General features: G+C 38.6%; 1 protein-coding gene across 8 annotated transcripts in view; it reads left to right on the forward strand.

The window, feature by feature from the left end:
* The window catches only part of HELZ (helicase with zinc finger), a 173,963-nt gene that overhangs the window by 100,167 nt on the left and 53,137 nt on the right, over nt 1-20,659 (forward strand). For all 8 annotated transcript variants that reach the window (XM_046675151.1, XM_046675156.1, XM_046675154.1 and 5 more), the window contains 3 exons: nt 9,285-9,468; nt 11,242-11,470; nt 17,772-17,976. In XM_046675151.1, coding sequence (XP_046531107.1) covers nt 9,285-9,468; nt 11,242-11,470; nt 17,772-17,976 — 618 coding nt within the window. The remainder of the gene's footprint in view (nt 1-9,284; nt 9,469-11,241; nt 11,471-17,771; nt 17,977-20,659) is intronic.

A 20,659-nucleotide genomic window follows, 5' to 3' on the forward strand; every position in this document is an offset into this window, starting at 1 on the left:
GAATGTTTGGTAGAATTCTCCAGAGAAGCCGTCTGGTCCTGGACTCTTATTTTTGGGGAGGTTTTTGATTACCGTTTCTATTTCCTTACTTGTGATTGGCCTAGTCAGATTCTCCATTTCTTCCTGATTCAGTTTGGGGAGATTGTAGGAGTCTAGGAATTTGTCCATTTCTTCCAGGTTGTTCAATTTGTTGGCATATAGTTTTTCATAGTATTCTCTTATGATCTCTTGTATTTCATTGGTATCTGTTGTGATTTCTCCTCTGTCATTCCTAATTTCATTAATTTGTGATTTCTCTCTTCTTTTCTTGGTGAGTCTGGCTAGGGGTTTGTCAATTTTGTTAATTCTTTCGAAGAACCAACTCTTTGTTTCATTGATCCTTTCTATTGTCTTTTTTGTTTCAATATCGTTTATTTCTGCTCTTATTTTTATTATTTCCCTCCTTCTACTGACTCTGGGCTTTGTTTGTTCTTCTTTTTCTAGTTCTGTTAGGTGTCGTTTGAGGTTGCTTATGTGAGCTTTTTCTTGTTTAGTGAGGTGAGCCTGTATCGCCATGAATTTCCCTCTTAGGACTGCTTTTGCTGCATCCCAAATGATTTGGTATGACGTGTTCTCATTTTCATTAGTCTCCAGATAAAATTTGATTTCTTCTTTAATTTCTTCAATGATCCATTGTTTGTTGAGAAGCGTGTTGTTTAGTCTCTACATTTTTGCACCTTTCTCTGCTTTTTTCTTGTAGTTGATTTCTAGTTTCATAGCATTATGATCAGAAAAGATGCTTGATATTATTTCAACTCTCTTGTATTTGTTGATGCTTGCTTTGTTTCCCAAAATATGGTCAATCCTTGAGAATGTTCCATGTGCACTTGAGAAGAATGTGTAACCTGCTGTTTTTGGATGAAGTGTTCTATATATATCTATTAAGTCCATCTGGTCTAATTTTTCATTTAATTCTATTATTTCCTTGTTGATTTTCTGTCTGGATGTTCTGTCCATTGGTGTTAATGGTGTGTTGAGGTCCCCTACTATTATTGTATTGTTGTTGATGTCTTCTTTTAGTTCTATTAGGAGTTGCTTTACAAATTTTCGTGCTCCTGTGTTGGGTGCGTATATATTTATAAGTGTTATGTCTTCTTGGTGGAGAGTCCCTTTTATCATTATATATTGTCTCTCTTGATCTTTCTTTATCTGTTTTGTTTTGAAATCTACCTTGTCTGATATTAGTATAGCGACACCTGCTTTCTTTTGTTCATTATTAGCTTGGAGTATTGTTCTCCATCCCTTCACTCTGAGTCTGTGTTTGTCTTTGGGGCTGAGGTGTGTTTCCTGGAGGCAGCATATTGTTGGATCTTGTTCTTTGATCCATCCTGCCACTCTGTGTCTTTTGATTGGGGAGTTCAATCCATTTACATTTAGAGTGATTATTGAGATGTGGGGGCCTACCACTACCATTTTGTGTCTTGTTTTCCGGTTTTCTTCAATTTCCTTTGTTTCTCGTCCCATGGTTTAATCTGTTCTGATGTAGAGCTGCTACTCTCTGTTGTTGTCCTTCTACTTATCTCCTCTGCTCTTGGTTTTGTAGCCCCTTTCCTTTTTTGGATTTTTCAGGAATGAGGGTTTTCCTGAGGATTTCCTGTAGAGTTGGTTTTGTGGCAATGAACTCCCTTAATTTTTGTTTATCTGGGAAAGTTTTTATTTCTCCATCGTATTTGAAGGATATTTTCGCTGGGTAGAGAATTCTCGGCTGTAGATTTTTGTCCTTCAGATTTTTGAATATATCATTCCACTCTCTTCTAGCCTGTAAAGTTTCTGCTGAGAAATCTGCTGATATCCTGATGGGGGTTCCTTTGTAGGTTAGTTTCTTTTGCCTGGCTGCCCTTAGTATTTTCTCCTTTTCGTTGACTTTTGCTAGCTTCACTACTATATGCCGTGGAGTTGGTCTTCTTGCATTGATAAAGTTTGGAGATCTATTGGCTTCTGTCACCTGAAGATCCATCTCTCTCACCAGATTTGGGAAGTTCTCAGCCATTATTTCTTTGAATAGGCTTTCTGCCCCTTTCTCCTTCTCTTCTCCCTCTGGTATACCTATAATCCTTACGTTGCATCTCCTAATTGTGTCTGATAATTCTCGGAGAGTTTCTTCATTTCTTTTTAGTCTTGCTTCTCTCTCCTCCTCTGCCTGCAGCAATTCTATATTGCCATCTTCCAAATTGCTAATTCTTTCCTCCATATTGTCAGCCCTACTGTTCAGAGCATCTAGATTTTTCTTAATCTCCTCTATTGTGTTCTTCATTTCTAATATTTCTGTTTGGTTCTTCTTTATCGTATCAAACTCTTTTGTGACATAGCTCCTGAACTCGTTGAGTTGTCGGTCGGAATTCTCTCTTAACTCATTGAGAATTTTAATGATGGCTGTTTTGAAGTCATCATCATTTAGGTTATATATCTCATTTTCTTTGGGATTGTTTTCTGTGTATTTGTTACTTTCTTTCTGTTCTGGAGATTTAATGTATTTTTTCATATTGCTTGATGTTGTTGATTTGTGCCTCCTCATGGAGATAGAGTTTAGTTGCTCCTTTCACTTGTTTCAGCTGCTGCGGTGGGGGAGCAGCTGTTTATACTGCACCAACCAGGAACCCTGTCCGCAGTTGCTAACTGGGCCTGGGCCCCTCCTCGTAGCCACAGTGGCCCTTTGGATTCCCTCCTCTGCCGTGGGGGCCGTCACAGGGGGGCTTCAGGCTGCTGGTGCCTACTGTTGCAGCCCACCTAGATGTCCTCCCTCCTTGGGGTCTGCAACGGTGTTATGGGCTTTTCCAGCGGCCAGGGGTGGGATCACTTATATTTTTCGCTCCGTTGCTGTCGGCACCCACAAAATCTCACTTGTCCTCTATGGGTCGCAGGAGAGCTATTGGCATCTTCTACAGTCTGTGGTTAGTTCACCTAGCTATGCTGCTTTTGCCCTGGGGTCTTCCAGCCTTGTGGCTGGCGGCTGGGTGCCTTCTACTGGTGCTGTGCAGAGGCTTTCCCTAAGGCTGCTGTGAGCCTGTAGGGTTTCCCCCTAGGCTACCAAGCTGGGTCTCTGGAACTCCCCCCAGCCCCAGTCCTCTCCGAGATCTCCGGCTATCCCTAGTCCCACGGGGCAGGCAACGGCAGCTGGGTGTCACCCCGCCCTCTGGGATTCTCTCCGGGCCTCTCCCGGAGCCGTGAATGCTGGGCGTGGCCCCTCTGCTAATGGCAGACGGAGAGTTTTGTCTGCTGCCTGGGCGGAACTCCGGAGCTTCCCCTCCGGGTCGCAGAGCCGGCCTTTGAAACTTCCCCCAGCCCCAGTCCTCTCCGAGATCTCCAGCAATCCCTAGTCCCGCGGGGCGGGCAACGGCAGCTGGGGGTCACCCCGCCCTCTGGGATTCTCTCCGGGCCTCTCCCGGAGCCGTGAATGCTGGGCGTGGCCCCTCTGCTAATGGCAGACAGAGAGTTTTGTCTGCTGCCCATACGGAACTCCGGAGCTTCCCCTCCGGGTCGCAGAGCCGGCCTTTGAAACTTCCCCCAGTCCCGGTCCTCTCCGAGATCTCCGGCAATCCCTACTCCCACGGGGTGGGCAACGGCAGCTGGGAGACCTCCGTACCCTCAGCAACTCTCTCTGGGACCCTCCGGGCGCCACGAACCCCAGGCGGGGTCTCCCCACCAATGGCGGGGAGAGACTCTGCCCGCGGGCTCAGGTGTGCAACTCCAAAGTTTCCCTCTGCGTTTAGGAGTAATTGCGGGGGGTTTAGGTAGGGTTCTGGTCACCTGTTTCCACCGTCGCTCCTCTGTTGTGTGCTCGCTCCTGCCTTAGATGTGTGTAGATCCTCTGGTGGCGTCCTTTGGAAGAAAGCCGCTTGCGGGTACTAGGCTGCTCGGTCGGGGTCGGAGAGTTTTCACCTATTTTCACATCCTCTCGGAGGAAAGTCCGTCTGCCTTCCGATGCATAGTCGCGTGGGTATCTCAGACGTCCTGAGATGCTGTCTGGATATCCTTTGTCAAGCGATAAGTGTCCAAATAATTGTAGACTCGAAGGGGGAGAAACAAAGAGGACTACTCACGGCGCCATCTTGGGTCTTCCTCACATTTTAAAAATTTTATATCGTGTTTGTGTATCACCTGACTTGTGTCTTCTTTCACATACTTGAAATGGTAAAATGAAAGAGAGTGATCGCAGATCATCCTTTTTTTCCTTGATTCTGACTGAATTCGTATCCCACAGTAATGAAGTGGTCTCAATATAATGCCAAGTTGGGGAAAAAAAGCAGAATTTAAATACTAAGCACCAAGACATGATTCTTAACCTTAAGAAATTCAGTCTGAGGGGAGGAGCTAGGGAAACAAATGATCATAAGAAAATAACATAAGTGAGAGGTAGACAGAGTTGTACGGACATGGAAAATGAGTCCGCCAGGCTCGATGGAGCCTATGGCATAGAGGAGAACATGGTTTTTGTCTCATATATAATGGGACTGTCTAGTTAGTTTCCTGTATGTTTGTATTGTTAGGTCTTCCTGGGGGGTTGACCTTTTTATCATTGTAAAATGTCCTTCTTTATCTCTGGTAACATCTTTTTGATTTTAAGTGGATTTGTCTGGTGTTAGTGTAGCCACTCCAGCTAACTTATGGTTGCTATCTGCAGGGTGTATCTTTTTCTGTCCTTTTACTTTCGTTCTATTTGTATCTTTGAATGTAAACTATCTCCTATATAGTTATATAGTAGACTAGATCTTTACATCCTGTTTGTTATGTTTTTTTATTTTAAATCTAGTCTGAAAATAACTGCCTTTTGATTGGATTGTTTAATTCATTCACATTTAATGTTATTATTGATATGGTTGCATTTCCTTCTGCCCTTTGCTTTTTGATTCTTGTGTGTTTTGTTTTCTTTTTTGGTGAGGAAGATTTGCCCTGAGCTAGCATCCATTGCTAGTCCTCATCCATTTTGTACATGGGTTACCTCCACAGCATGGCCGACGAGTAGAACCAGTCTGCGCCCAGGATCTGAACCTGGGCCGCCGAAGTGGAGTGTGTGGAACTTTAAGCACTCAGCCATGGGGCTGGCTCCTTTCTGGTGTTTTTTGAACCTTTGTTTCTCCTTTACTGCCTCTGTTTGCCTTCAGTGCGTCTTTTCTAGTGTCATATTTCAATTTCTTTAATTATTTATCAACTGTATATTTTTCAGTTGTTTTCTTAGTGGTTTCTCTAGGGCTTATAGTATGTATCTTTTTTTTTTTTTAAGATTTTATTTTTCTTTTTTCTCCCCAAACCCCCTGGTACATAGTTGTGTATTTTTAGTTGTGAGTCCTTCCACTTGTGGCATGTGGGATGCCACCTCAGCATAACTTGATGAGTGGTGCCATGTCCGCGCTCAGTATTCGAACTAGCCAAACACTGGGCCACCAAAGCAGAGTGCACAAACTTAACCACTCTGCCACCGGGCCAGCCCCTGAAATATCTATCTTAGCTTATGAGAATCTACATCAGATTTATACTGACTTAATTCCAATGAAATATAGAAACTTTACTCCTGCATATCTCTGTTCCCTCTCTCCGTGTGCTATTATTGTCACTCATGTTATACCTATATGTATAACAACTCAACAGTACATTGCTATAATTATTACTATATGTAATTTTATGCCCTTTAAGGATTCTGAGAGAAGAAAGGGCAGGCAACTACATAGTTATAGAGTTTGCTATATTAACCATCTTATTTACGATTTCTGATCCTCTTCACTTCTTTCTGTGGATTTGAGTTACCATCTGGTGTCAGTTTCCTTTGTGCTGCTATTGTCAAACATATTACATCTGTATGTTGTAGCCTAACAATAGTTATATACTCCGTGTTGTTTCATACAATTGCTCTTTAAATCAGTTGAGGGGAAAAGAGAAGAAATATGCTGTTATACTGTCTTTTATAATTAATCACATAATTACTTTTAGTAATGTGCTTTGTGTGGATTTGAATTACTATGTGGTGGCACTTGCTTTCAGCCTGAAGAGCTTCCTTTAGTAGGTACTTTAGGACAGGTCTGCTAGTAAGGAATTCTTTCAGTTTTCATTTATCTGGAAATGTCTTTATTTTGCGTTCAGTTTTGAAAGGTAGTTTTGCTGGTCATTAGATTTTTGGTTGAGGTACTTCTTTCAGCACGTTGAAATATGCTTTCTTACTGTTTTGTTGCCTTCGTTGTTTCTGATGAGAAGTTATCTGTTAATCTTACTGGAGGACCTTTGTAAGTGACGAGTTTTTATCTTGCTGTTTTCAAGATTTTATTTTTGTCTTTGACTTCCAGCATATTGACTCTGATGTGTCTGGGTGTGAATCTCCTTGCATTTATTTTACTTGAAGTTCACTGAGCTCACTGAGCTTGCTGTGTGTAGATTAATGTTTTTGATCAAATTTGGAAAATTTTTAGCCTTTGTTTCTTTGAATTTTTTTCTGCTCCTGTCTCTTCTTCAGGTTCTCCCATTATATGTATGTTGGTGAGCTTAAGTTTCACATTTCTTTGAGACTGTTCTTTTTTTTTCCTCTGTTCTTTAGGGTGCATGATCTCTATCTTCATGTTTGCTTATTTGTTCTTCTGCCAGCTCAAATCTCCTTTTTTTTGCTGAGGAAGATTTGCCCTGAGCTAACATCTGTTGCCAATCTTCCCCCTTTTGCTTGAGGAGGATTCACCTTGAGCTAACATCTGTGCCAGTCTTCCTCTGTTTTGTATGTGGGTTGCTGCCGCAGCATGACCACCAGTGAGTGCTGTATGTCCATGCCCGGGAACCGAACCTGGGCCACTGAAGTGGAATGCACTGAACTTAACCACTGGGCCATGGGGCCAGCCCCAGCTCAAATCTGCTTTTGAGATCCTATAGTGAATTTTTCATTTCAGTTACTTTACTTTTCCTCTCCCTGAAGCATAAACTGGTCTATGGTATGATCCAAATGAAGTTGGGCCCCTTAGCACAGGCAGGGTGTTGCCAGTTTGTAGAGCTTACTCTGACCCTCTTGGGACAGAAATTACGGAGCAGTTGCTGTGGGAGGATGTGGAACTGGCTCTTCACCGGCTGTCCCACCCGCCTCACCCCTATGGAGCAAGAGCTCTGTGTGTGTCATATATATGTGTAGAATCTATGCTGCCATCCAGCTGCTACACCACCCAGTGTGGATCTTTTGCAGTTCAGAGCTGGGGAGGGTGGGATCTGCTGATATTCGTTGTCTGCTGACTCTGCTGGGAAGCTGGGGAACATGGCGATTGTCAGCTGCCAATCCCACTGGATCAGCTCTCCTGTAATACCTTCTGTGTGGGAAAAGGAGACTATGCTCTTTACCCACTGACCCACTCAGATCCTCCCTATGTAGCAGGAGATGAGCGTAGGGGAACAGGCACCACCCAGCTGCTGCTAACTGCTCAGTGTAGGCCTTCTGCAGCATGTTGCTGTGGAAAATGGGATCTCTGATGTTCACCAGCTGCCACAACCACCTGGAATAGCTCTTTCACCCCTGGAGCTGGGAGTATGGGAACTGCTTCTCAGTTGCTAAAACAGTCCCATAAGACAGAGCTGTGGGGTGATGGGTGCTGTCTCTAGATTAATTGCCCTAGCCTCTCACTCTTCTTATTGAGTTTCTGAAGATTTTATTGAAGAAATACTTCTCAATTTCTTGTAAGCTCATTGATCAATCTCCAGAGACTTTGAGGGACTGTTTGCTAATTTTGACCAGCTTAATAGATGTCTGTCTGGGAGAGAGGTTTCCCCAAGCTCCTTATACCACCATTCCAAGTCTGTGTATTTTGACTACAGTTTTATGCTGCCTAGAATACAAGGGTGTAAACGGAGGGATGAAGTGGAAAAATGGTTAGGTGTTGCTTAGTGGTAGGAACTCTGTGTGTGTGGGGTGGGCAGCAGAAGTGTCTCCCCAACTTTCATCTACCCCGTAACGAACTAAATGGATAAAGACAGCTTTTTTCTTATTCCTTCTTGCAGTAGACTCCCACCCACCTTGCTTGTTCCTTATAGTGAGAGCACCATGTTTTCAGTCCAGTTGGCTCTTCAGAATCCTTGAACAGTCTATATATTTGGTGCACTTCCTATTATATTATTATAACAATAGGGTGACTGTAGTCTATACCTCTATCATTTATTGAATTTGTATCTGTAAGTGGGAACTGCATCCTAGCCAATAATCCTCAAATTCTTTAAAGGAATAAACACTGTCAAATTTTATTAAGTATATTTAATGTAAATTTAAGTAGATATTATTAATAAGTGGTAAATAAATAAATAATGTATTTGAAGAATTTAAAAAAAATTTCTCCTTCCTTTCTATGCCCCTTGATTCTTTCCTGACCCTCTATTGAGCTTGTCTTATATATTATATATATATATATATATATATATATAAAATGATTTCTTATTAGGAATCTGTTTTCTAAATATACAGTAATCTCTTAGCAGGCAAGGAACCTGTTTTATTAATCATCGTATCCTCCACTATGCCAAGTGTTGAAACTATTTGATCAATTGATTGAATTAAAATAGATCGAACTACACTAAAAGCCCTACTATAATCCAGTAAGTGCGGTCCAAAAAATTCAGTTGGGTAAAATATGGTGTTACTTTATTCCAAGGTTGATGAAATGGCTTGGGCAAACTTGTACAACTAGAAGGCAGTGAGTTCTGAAAGTCTGTTTCTCTGATTCACATTTGTCCTAGTTGCAGCTATGGTTCAATGCCAGCTGTTGGCTGCTCTGCTTGGTTATCTGAGTAGGGGCAGGGAGGAGTGCTAGACCTTGTACTACTGAAGCTTAATGGTGGCACTGACTCTAGGAATCTTCTAGTTGATTGGTTAGTTTCATTGGCCTGATCCTGAGAGAGTGAACTGAGAAATGCTGGGAATGTGGGGACTTGTGTCTCTGTTCCCTAGGTGGGGCTACCAGTTTCATGGCCCCAGCCCTGTCCTTCTCCCCACACCTGAACTTCATTGAACCTGTCCCCTTTAAGAACGGTGGCTGGGTGAAGGGTCAGAGCCAATGGCCAGTTACATTGTCTCTGAATTTCAAGTTTTCACTGGGTGTGTTATTGTAGAATTTTACTGTTTGAAATGTAAATAATTTTTTCTCACTGTGTTCATATTAGCAAAGCGTTATTCCTATTTAGAGGTAATTTTTAAATTTCATTTGCTGAAATAGAATCCTTTATACATCTTTTTCAGTTACCATATTCTTTTCTCCAAACAATGTATAACTTTAATATGTATCTGTGTTTGATTAAAGGTATTTGAAGTGGTAGAACGTGTGGAAGAGTTAAGAAGGAAGTGGCCAGTAGCGTGGGGGAAGTTAGATGATGGCAGTATTGGTGTGGTGACTCCGTATGCTGATCAAGTGTTTAGGATACGTGCTGAACTTCGAAAAAAGAGATTATCTGATGTTAATGTAGAAAGGGTGCTGAACGTTCAAGGTGAGTATTAATTGAAATGAATAAGTTGTTCAGATGTTTTAAGCGTGTGCTCATTTGATTTTTAATTCTCAAGATCTCTTTTCTGGACAATTAATTATGTATTCATTTCATATGAAATTTTTTAATGCCAAATTAGGCAATTAAAGGTTAGGCTCATTTACATGTTTATTAAATTTTTATATCAAAATAAAAGAAGTATGAACAAATGGACTTCTCAGTGACCGTAATTGTGTAAATGCCATACACACTATCTGTATGCTATAGTTACAGTCACAGTAGATAGAGCTCCTACTGTTGTTATACTGTATCCGAGGACTAATTTTTTCATAGGGATTTTTAAAAACTTGTACCTATCAAGCAAATTTTGTTTAAATGCATTTTTAAAGGGATAGCTTGTATTTTATGTATAGATTTTCTTAAGTGAATAGTTATCGAGTCTTTTAAATTGTCTTCATGTAATTAGTTGCTATAAAATTTGTGCTTTTAAATATATGAAGCAACACAATGATATGAGTGCTAAAAAAACGCCCACTACAGTCTTAGGTTTCATAGTCATAAACAACAGTAAGAGTAATACAATCTCTAGATCATGGGACAAAAATAGCTCCGCCAGCCAATGGGTGGTTCAGGTCATGCAGTATTTGGGTGTGTATGTTGGAATATTAGTAAACTAAAAAGCCCCAGAGGAGACCTAGGACAGTTGGCAGTCTGGAAACTGCCACATGGGAGCCAGGAATGGTTGAGAGAACTGGGGTTGTTTGGCGTAGAGAACAGACGACTAAATATTGACATTAAAACTGTATTCACATATTTGGAGACTTGTCATAGAATGAGGGAGTAGATGTGTTACTATAAGAAAGAGCATTTAAAAAAATGCACAAACTAGGCTCTGTAAGGTCAGCTGTGTCTGCCTTGTTTGGTGAGAAGCTAGATGACCCTGTTTCCAGGAAGTGGCCTTGTATTGAGTGGGACGTTGGAATAGATAATTACTAAGGTTGGTTCCAGCAGTAATATTTTTTAAAAATTTTAATAAAATTTACCGTTTTAGTTTACAAACACATAAAATTCCACAGTTCAGTGTCTTTATGTGCGTTTACATTGTTGTGTAACCATCACCACTGTCTGTCTCCAGAACTCTTTTCATCTTATAAAACTGAAACTCTGTACCCATCAAACACTAAGTTTGCATTCCACCTCTTCTCTCCCCACAGCCCATGGCAACCACCATTCTATTTTAGGGACCTCATATAACTTCAGTCATACAGTATTTGTCCTTTTTTGACTGACTTGTTTCACTTAGCATAATGTCTTCAAGGTTCATCCATGTTGTAGCATGTGTCAGAATTTCTTTCCTTTTTTAAGACTGTATAACACTCCATTGTATGTATATACCACGTTTTGTTTATCTGTTCATCTGTTGATGGACCCTTGGGTTGCTTCTACCTTTTGGCCATTGTGAATAATGCTCTTTTGAGTGTACAAATATCTGTTTGAGTTCTTGCTTTCATTTCTTTGGGGAAATTGGGAAGTTTCTTACCCAAAAGTGGAATTGCTGCATCATGTGTTAATTCTATGCTGAATTTTTTGAGGAACAGCCATACTATTTTCCATAGTGTTTTACATACCATTTTATATTCCCACCTGCAGTGCACAAGAGTTCCAATTTCAGCACATCCTCACCAACATCTGTTATTTAGCAATAACATTTAAAAAAATGAAATGCTTTTATTATATCAGTGGTTCAGAATAATAATCGTCTTTTATTTTTTATAGGAAAGCAATTCAGAGTTTTGTTTCTTAGCACAGTACGTACAAGGCATACTTGTAAACATAAACAGACACCAATTAAAAAGAAAGAGCAACTGCTGGAAGATTCCACAGAGGACTTAGATTATGGTTTTTTATCTAACTACAAACTTCTCAATACTGCCATCACAAGAGCACAATCTCTGGTTGCTGTGGTGGGTGATCCCATTGCTCTGTGCTCTATTGGAAGATGCAGGTAATTATGTGTTACTGATTGAGACATTGAGGGGAAAATATAGAGTAATTTGCATCCCTGTGTATACGTTTATTTACATGACCTCTTGGCTGATTAAAATCAGGTGTACTCTTCCCTGATATTCAGTGGAAACGTAAAAATATGTTGCTTTGTGTCTATTCAGTCTATACATAATTGTATATTCATTCATTCAGTCATCATTCAACAGATATTTCCTGAGTGCCCACTATGTTCTAAGCACTCTTCTAGCCACTGAGGATACATCAGTGAACAAAATAGACAGCAGTCTCTGCCTTTGTGGGGCTCACAGTTTATTGGGGAGGAGAGGAAGACTGAGAATCAACAAAATAAGAGTACTGTGTAGTATGTTATGTGGTAAGTTCAATGAAAAAGAAATGAGCATTAAGGGGAATTAGGAGTGATGGGGGGGGCTGGTTTGTGGTTGGACGTAATGTGGTCAGAGTAGGCCTCGCTGAGAAGCTGACTTTGGAGGTGAGGGAGTGAGGCAGGCCGACACCTGGGGAAAAAGTACTCCAGGAAGAGGGAACAGCTAGTGCAGGGATCCTGGAGGGGGCTTTGCATGTGTACGGATCCTTGATGGAGACTAAATTTTACATTGATGCTTCGCTTTTTTCCTTCACTATTGTTTTAGCTCATTTTTGATGAATTTCTTTCTCTACTCATTTTCTCTCAAGGCTTCTCAATGTAAATAATTCTTTGTGTCTTGTTAATCCAGAGGATCTTAAAATGAGGGGGATTGGATGTGGTTGTTACTTGTCGTTGGATAGTATTGTTAATATTCCTTAGATTGTAATGATAAGGAACTATTTCTACTAAAATGTTAAAATATCAACATAAAAAATTTCTCTTTATATAATTCTGATTTATACCAGTTAATAGTATTTTTAACTATGAAGGCAGTAATATAAGACTTGGCCTTTGCAGTATTGAAAAGCTATGTTAGCATTAACAAAAAAAATTGAACAAAAATTTATAATATCCTTTTATGAAAAAGAAATACACTAGGGATTGCCTAAAATTTTATGAATATTCTAGTACCTGTCAAAGTGAGTTTAGAATAGTAGAAAGAGATGTACACAGTCTCAAATATGCCTTGGGTTTTAATTTCTTTTGGATGTTAGACTTAACGTAGACAAAGCGGTTAAGAGTGGCCTCCTTCCTCCTCCTCCTCCTCCTCCTTATTTTTTTTGTGAGGAAGATTGGCCCCGAGCTAACATCTGTGCCAATCTTCGTCTGTTTTATGTGGGATACCAGCACAGCGTGGCCTGATGAGTGCTGCTAGGTCTGCACCCAGGATCTGAATCTGCAAACCCTGGGCTGCCGAAGCAGAGTGCACAAATTAACCACTATGCCACTGGGCTGGCCCCAGGAGTGGCCTTCTTTAAACCAGGTTTTCTGTTGCAATATAGATGTGGCAGCATTATATTGTCTATTTTCCTGTTTTAGCAGTAAAAAAAGTATTCTATGGGAAGGAAGATGATTTGGGATCTCTAAGAATAAGCTGCATGTAGTAGAGTTTAAGACTTCAAAAGAAGTTAATATCCTTTATAGGGGAAAGCCATTAACAAAGGAATCAAGTAGAGTTTTAATTTATGATTACATTATGAAAAATAACCTTTTATTTAAAGAAAACCCCAGAATTTGAATGGTCTGTGACTTATTCATGTCTAGCTAAACAATTCTGTTGTAAAATATCTTTATTTCATATTTTTAAAATAGAGTTCCATTCATTTTTAGCCACTAATGACAAAAAATTAGGGAAGTGAATATATTAATTCCAAGATACAAATGAATAAAATTAAGTATATTAATTTGGCTTCTCTTCTGAGAATTTGACTTTAGTTACTTTACTATTCATTGAAAGTGTATTTGGTTCGAATATTGCTGTGATGTTTTACCATTTTTGTTTATATTTGTCATTTGATAAATGTGAAAATGAATACAGTTTGATTAGAATTTAATACATTAAAACACATGTATAAAATAGGACATGTATTAAAAACAACCAGAAACTGTTGGGGGAGTAAATAGGTATACAATAGTCTTGAGCCACATTCATTTTGAATTCTCCTTATAAATAATTTCAAGCATTTACCAACATGACTATTTTTTTTAAACCATTACACCTTTCTATAGAGTCATATTATACTGTGAATTGCATGAGATCAGCATTTTTCACCCCTTCTCTGACATAAATCGTTACTGTCTCAGAGCAAATAGGTGAATAATTCTTCCTAAAGTCATGCTGTCAGAATTATCCAGGGCTAATTTTTAACTGGAAGTCAGGTCTACTGGTTGCTTATTTCTTGCTACGCAGCTGGGATGTGTCAAGGACTGCAAATTAGTTTATAAGCTGAGCAAAATATTTTCAGAGAGGTGAATGTATTGTGTAGGGAGAGAAAAATCCTGTGATCTGTAACTAAACAGGAATGTTCTCTGTTATGTGGGCTAGTTTAGTCATGGCTGCGACCTAAGAGCTGGTAGTTGAGGCATATGGATATTTATGCTTTAATCTTTCTAGTTTTATTAGAAATTAATTTAATCTCACAATACAAGTAAAGCTGGAGGACACAATGTGAATCTTAGGTACTATGATGATGGAAGAATGAATTCTTTGTAGTTTAAGTTGATCAGGACTTCCCCCCTCATTCAATATTTACTAAAAAGTAAGATGATATTTCCAAATATTGATCAAAGTTTCAAGGAATAATTACTGTGTATACTGTAACTGTTTAGAGGGAAACCAGTTATATGTTTTTTGCTGTAAAGTATTTTTAAATAGAAATTTTCATTAACTTGAAATGAATGTAGTGAACTTCTCCCCCCCCCCCGCTTACTAAACCAACAAATATTAATATAGTAGCTGCTGTTTATCAACAGCTTTCTCTGTGCCAGGTGCTTGGTCAAGGGCTTTGCACACTTTGTCTAGTTCAGTCATCCCAACAACCCTGCAGTGTGGGTGTTTTGTTTGTATTTTGAATGGGCAGCCTGACTCAGAGAGTTTAAGTTACTGCCCGAGGTCACACAGCCGTTAAGTGGTTCACTCCAGCAGATATCAGGTTGACTTCCAGATCGGAGCTCTTCTCATTGGGTTGGTTCCCATACCTTTCCCAGGAAGTGATGAAAATCTGCACTGGGTGGGGAGAGGCATAGAGGGGAGTGATGCATTTCTCCAAGCCATTGTGTTTGGAGAAGGTCTTCCTTTGAATGAATTTCCTCATTAGCAAATTCCATTTACTCAGTGAGAGAGAAACATGTTTCACATATGTGTATAGATGTGTGTATGTGTATGTATACACTCACACTCTCTCTCTATGACCTAAGGACCCCAAGTGATTTTTCAGTGATTTATCAGTGATCCTAGAAGCAAGGTTAGCATAAAAACAAAAGCACAGTTTGTGTTCATGCAGTGATTAAAAGTAAGGTTATGTCCTTTGAAATACTTACGTTACAATGTAGAGACACACTTGAGTTCACTAACCAACATTACTAAACAAATTGTTGACATAATAATATGTTACCATTCTAGGGAGAGGGCTGAGAGTGGGCGAAGCCTTTACAGAACCACAGTGGTGAATTCTTGTCTTCCTTCTGAGTGTGCTCGGGTTCTCAAGGATCTTCCAGTTACGTGTTCAGAAATGCCTTCTAGTGCCGTGCATAGTATTTCATTGAAGTGTTGGGGAGTTCAAGGGCAGTCTGAATGGTCTTTGAAAGCCTTCACAAAGAGAGAAAAAAGGGAAATTTTTAACTTTAAAACTAAGAATTTTTGAAGAAAAAGTACATTTCTCTGGAAGTTTAAAACTGAGAAATAAAACTCTTTTCAGTAATAAGGTGTGATAATAAGACTGTTGCTGCCCTATTTTACATGTGAGGACACTGAGGTACAAAGGGACTTTAAGTAATTTGCCTGAAATTACGCCACTGCTGAGTGACAGAGCCACGACTGAAACCAGGCTGTGTAGTCTGGAATCCATGCGCTTGACCATTTTGCTCTATCCGTGGGGCAATCGAGACAAGTGAGATTTAAAATGGAAATTTCAGGTTACTTTTGGAACTAGTTTAATTTGATTAATTTATGTTAAGTGTTTTAGTGTTACTTCTGAAATGGTGTCCTTTAGCTCAAAGGCTGTTTCTTTGAGATCCCTGGGATCTTACAGACAAAGACTGTCACTGAGCTACTAGCTTCTTGTGAAATGGGAAGTTGTTTGAAGGTCCTGCTGAACTCCATGTTACTTTAACTCCTGTTCAGTGCTGTTGAGATCAGTGAGGACAGTGTTGGATCAGGTGTGTGGAGTTTAAAAAAGAGATTGAAAATAGAGCAAGTGCTAACATTTTGGCTGTGTAAGCTGGAAATGAAAATATGTTATAAGAAATTGATATTAAAAACTAATCTAGAGTAAAGGCCAATCCATTCTCTCCTTGTTTTGCCCTTTCTTGAAGTTCAATGCAAATATGAAATACCACTCTATGAAACTGATACCTTATCAGTTAGACCAAAAGAAACTTCCTTTTGATACAGCATGTAGAATACAGTTGAATATTGCAGCTTTTTTTTTTAATCAAAAGGGTGGGAAAGTTTGTGGATTTTAGATCCTGAGTGCTATATTAAAGATAATCCAGGGGCCGGCCCTATGGCGCAGCAGTTAAGTTGGCATGCTCCGCTTTGGCGGCCTGGGTGGGGTTCACTGGTTCGGATCCCGGGTGCGGACTTATGCACTTCTTGGCAAGCCATGCTGTGGCAGGTGTCCCACTTATAAAGTAGAGGAAGATGGGCACGGATGTTAGCTCTGGGCCAGTCTTCCTCAGCAAAAAGAGGAGGATTGGTGGCAAATGTTAGCTCAGGGCTAATCTTCCTCAAAAAATAAAAAAATAAATTTTTTAAAAACCAGTTTTTAAAAAAATAATCCTCCTTTACCTGTCAGACTATGAGAAAAGAACTCAATTCCTTCAAAAGGGTTCTTAAGAGTAAAAATAAAGGGCAACTTTTAGTGTGCATTTCTTAGCAACACATACTTTCTGTAACTGAGTGACTGTCCTGTTAGCCTTTACATCTGTCAGAAATGCATATTTAATATTTTGTATCATTTTTTACTTTTCCTCTTGTTGACAAATAGGCCTGAAATTTTTTCTGAATCCATTTCTTAAACTCATCTTTAAAAAATTAGAAAAGATGGTAGAAGGCATATGTAAGAGAAATATAGTTTGAAATTAAACTCTGCAAAGTTTTATGAATATATTAATAACTCATTTCCCATTCATGTACTTTATATTAAAACCTTTTCATTTATGCTTCTTAAAGCCATCTTGATTATCTGCTGTCCACCTGGACACAAGGATACCAACTTGGGAAGAAATCATTTTACATATCTTTTATAGCATAATAAAACATTATTTGAACCTCTGTTAAAGATAGGTATGCATGTTTATAACAGTCATTTAAAAATTTAAAACTTTTTATATGTTGTCTTTTGTAATATGTATTTAATATTTTTAATATTTGGAGATCAATTTTCAGAACTTTAGAAATAACAGTATACCACTGCAACAAGTTATGAAAGTAGTTTTCTCCTTTAGTATTTATTAATTTGATTAGGAGATGAATAATCAACGTTAAAATTAACATTCCAACTTCCTGTATTTTTCATAATTAATTTAACTCTTTTAACTTAGTCAATGTTAAAAGTTGTGCTTGTGACAAGCATTTGTTAAGTAAGAGAAAAATATAGGAGTAGCTAGTTATTTTTTAAGAATCCTCATAAGGATTATCTACTTTGTGGCTCAGCTTTATGTCCTGAGTCGGCTTTCTTAGTCGTCTAGCACCAGGCTATTTTGACCCCATAATTCAAATTAGTTTAATTTATATATGTGCATGTGTGGATATTGTATACTGTACATGAGTATGCCCAGAAGTACAAATCTTCTGTAAAATGAGTTATCAGTTTTGAAATCTTTACTTGCTATGTGGATAACAAAAACCATCGCTTTGAATTAGTGTCCATAGTTGAGCATTGACCATGTTACTTGCATTGATCAGCTAAAATTAACTGAGAGCATAATTTGTATGTTCCACAGTACTAGACATGACTATAGTTTCAGAATCAAACTTCTGGAGTCTTGTAATCTGATGGAAAGATTATACCCAAATCATAGTCAGATGAATATTGGATCTAAGGATTTGGGTTGGGGGGAGGAAATTTGAAATTATCTTTAGTTGCTTCTGTTCATTTTTGTGATCTCATCCACTGAAATTGTAAACTGATCTTCTAAATCTTTTTTGTAGGAAATTTTGGGAGCGATTTATTGCCCTGTGTCATGAAAATAATAGCCTACATGGAATCACTTTTGAACAGATCAAAGCTCAGCTAGAGGCTTTAGAACTAAAGAAGACATATGTATTGAATCCACTGGCACCTGAATTTATCCCCCGGGCTCTAAGACTGCAGCATTCAGGAAATACCAACAAGCTGCAGCAATCACCCCCCAAGGTAAAGCCTGTTAATGAAATTGAAGAGGTTAAAGGGAGAGAACTGCACAGAAGTGTCAAAGGTTTATTGGGCTGCAAGTTTCTTTAAGTGTTGGAATTGAAGGTTACATTTGGCGGCAAGCAGTTTCTGCAAGGAGCTTGTCTAGTCTGGACATGTAAGTGAAAATACAGTGTGATGTCTAGCCATGCTGAATGTCATAGTCATCCTTAAAAAGTTTTCAAGTACCTGATTACTTCTGGTGTTCTTTGTATAATATAACCTCCCAGTCCTCTCTACTGATACACTTGTTTTAGCGAGAAGTGAATAAAACAAAGCAGTTTAAAAGACTATCACACTTATTAAAAGCATGCCCTTATAGCATATTTTTTATAAGGAGTGATATTATAATAATAATATTTGTATAAAGAAAATTGTTCTAATCCTTTGTTGATGAGTAAGGAAATTTGGTGAACTTCTTGAAGATTACTTTTAGTTGATTTTGACCAGTATTTGTTGTATGAGTAGTAGTCCAGTCATTGGGAGTGGAGGTGGGGGAGTCAAGGCCATTGCTACTTGTGAACCATCGTTATTTTGGGCAGAGACAGCTGGTTTATATGCTAAAGTGCCTGAAAAAAATGCTTGCGCTTAACTATCTAGAAAAGAAAGTTATGAGAATGGCACGTTTAGTATTTGTTCTGGTGTTTTGTTGGTGTATTTATAGTCATCAGCATGGTATTAAACTTACTGACATGAATTAAGAGAGTATATCAGTTTTGGGCTTCATTTTAAAAGTGTAAAACCTATTGTGTAAGCAATAATTAATGGTTTAATATCTTGAAAATCTTTTAGCTAAATAGATAATAAGCTGAAAAGAGAGCTTCTTTCTGTGTTAATATGCTATTGTATATTCTTAGTTTAATAAAAATGGACCTAATGTGCAATTATGCTTTAGTGATTTGAGATTACTAGAGGGTTAAGCATTTTGCATAAATGTATCTTCTAGATTTCTAAAGCTTAAACTATTAAGAAATGAATAATGAACTTATCTATCAAACAGTTAAGTTTCTTCCATGTGCCAGCTGTTATGGTAGGTGCTAGAGAAGCAGAGATAAGCAAGTTCGCCCCCAAGTCACTTTGTGGCAAATCTTGGAGAGCTGATGGTGAGAGGAAGAGGTGGATTCAAGGCAGTTTCCACCATGGAGCTCTTGTCTAGAAGTCCACTGAGTGGATGGAGATAGTGGGAGACTGGGGAGACATCTCAACAATTAGAATGTAAGCTCCAGTAGGACAGAGATTTTTGCCTCTGTTATTTACTGCTCTAGCCTGTTCTAGTTCTGTGCCGAGAACAACATCTGGCTCATCATAACTGCTTAGAAGCATTTTTTAGATGAATGAGTGAAGAAGCTTAAAAAGGGCTTATACAAAAGGCGAGAGGTATAAGAGAACAAGCTTATAGGGAACAGCAGGTAGCTTAGGATATGTGAAAAGTAGGGAACCCAGTTAGAAGCTTTTAAATTTTATTCTTTTATTTAAAAAGTTGCAAAATCATTATATCCTTTGCACATTCTTAAATACAGTAAACTCTTCATACTTTCTTAACTGAGCAATGTAAGCATCAATTAATGTACTCTACATGCAGCTAGATTCAAGCCATGCTACCAAATATGTACTGACCCTAAGCAAGATCCTCCAATTTGCTTTTTGTTTTTGCTTAAGGGTAAAGAAATTATATGTTGAATCCACTTGCTTTTCCAAAACCATAAACTCCCTGAAGACAAAAATCTTATTCTATATACTTTTGATGACCCCTAGTTCTTAGCCCCCCTCATTGTACATAGTGGGTGCTGAGTAAGTATCTAATAAGTGAATAGTGGTTATAATGCATCCGGTAGAGTGTAGTGTGGCTTTTTTCTTTCAATGAGAAGATTGTGCAATTAAAGGCCGAAGCAGCCATCTTTCTTTCTTTTTTAGTTTTTAAAAAAAATCTTGTTTACTAATCTAATGAATATCATCTCTTATGTTTCTATGTCAGTAACATAGTGGTTCACCAAGTTATTTATATAGCTGGTTATTTAAAATTATTGATTATTTATATCCTTTGTAATAATCAATAATTTTAAATAACTGATGTATAGGGAGCCAAAGGTGGTTTTTGTCACCTTATCTCCCTCCTCTCCCCACTATTTTCTTTTACTTCCCTTAAATTGTTTTGAGGTTTGAATTTGTACGAGTCCTTTTTTACTTAACTTTCTATTGTAGAAAACTTTAAGCATATGCATAGGCAGAGAGAATAGTATAATGAATTCCCTGCCATCCAGCTTCATTAATTATCAACTTAGTCTTACTCTTTTTCATCTACAGTCCCCCACCCCCCATATACACACTGGAGGATTTTGAAACAAATCCCAGATATTTTATTTTATGTCCTGGAATATTTTGATGAAGGGGAATTTACTTCATTGCTAGAAAAGCTGATACTTCTGAAAATGTGATACTAAGCCATACAGTTTTCCCCCAGGTTTTCTTAATGTTTAACACACTTTTTTGTTTGTTTGTTTGTTTGTTTGTTTGTTTGTTTTGTGGTAACATTGGTTTATAGGATTATATAAATTTCAGGTATACATCATTATATTTCCATTTCTGTGTAGACTACATCATGTTCACCACCCAAAGACTAATTACGATCCATTAACCACACGTGTGC

Source organism: Equus quagga, chromosome 11 (genome assembly GCF_021613505.1).
Source record: "Equus quagga isolate Etosha38 chromosome 11, UCLA_HA_Equagga_1.0, whole genome shotgun sequence".
Classification (NCBI taxonomy): domain Eukaryota; kingdom Metazoa; phylum Chordata; class Mammalia; order Perissodactyla; family Equidae; genus Equus; species Equus quagga.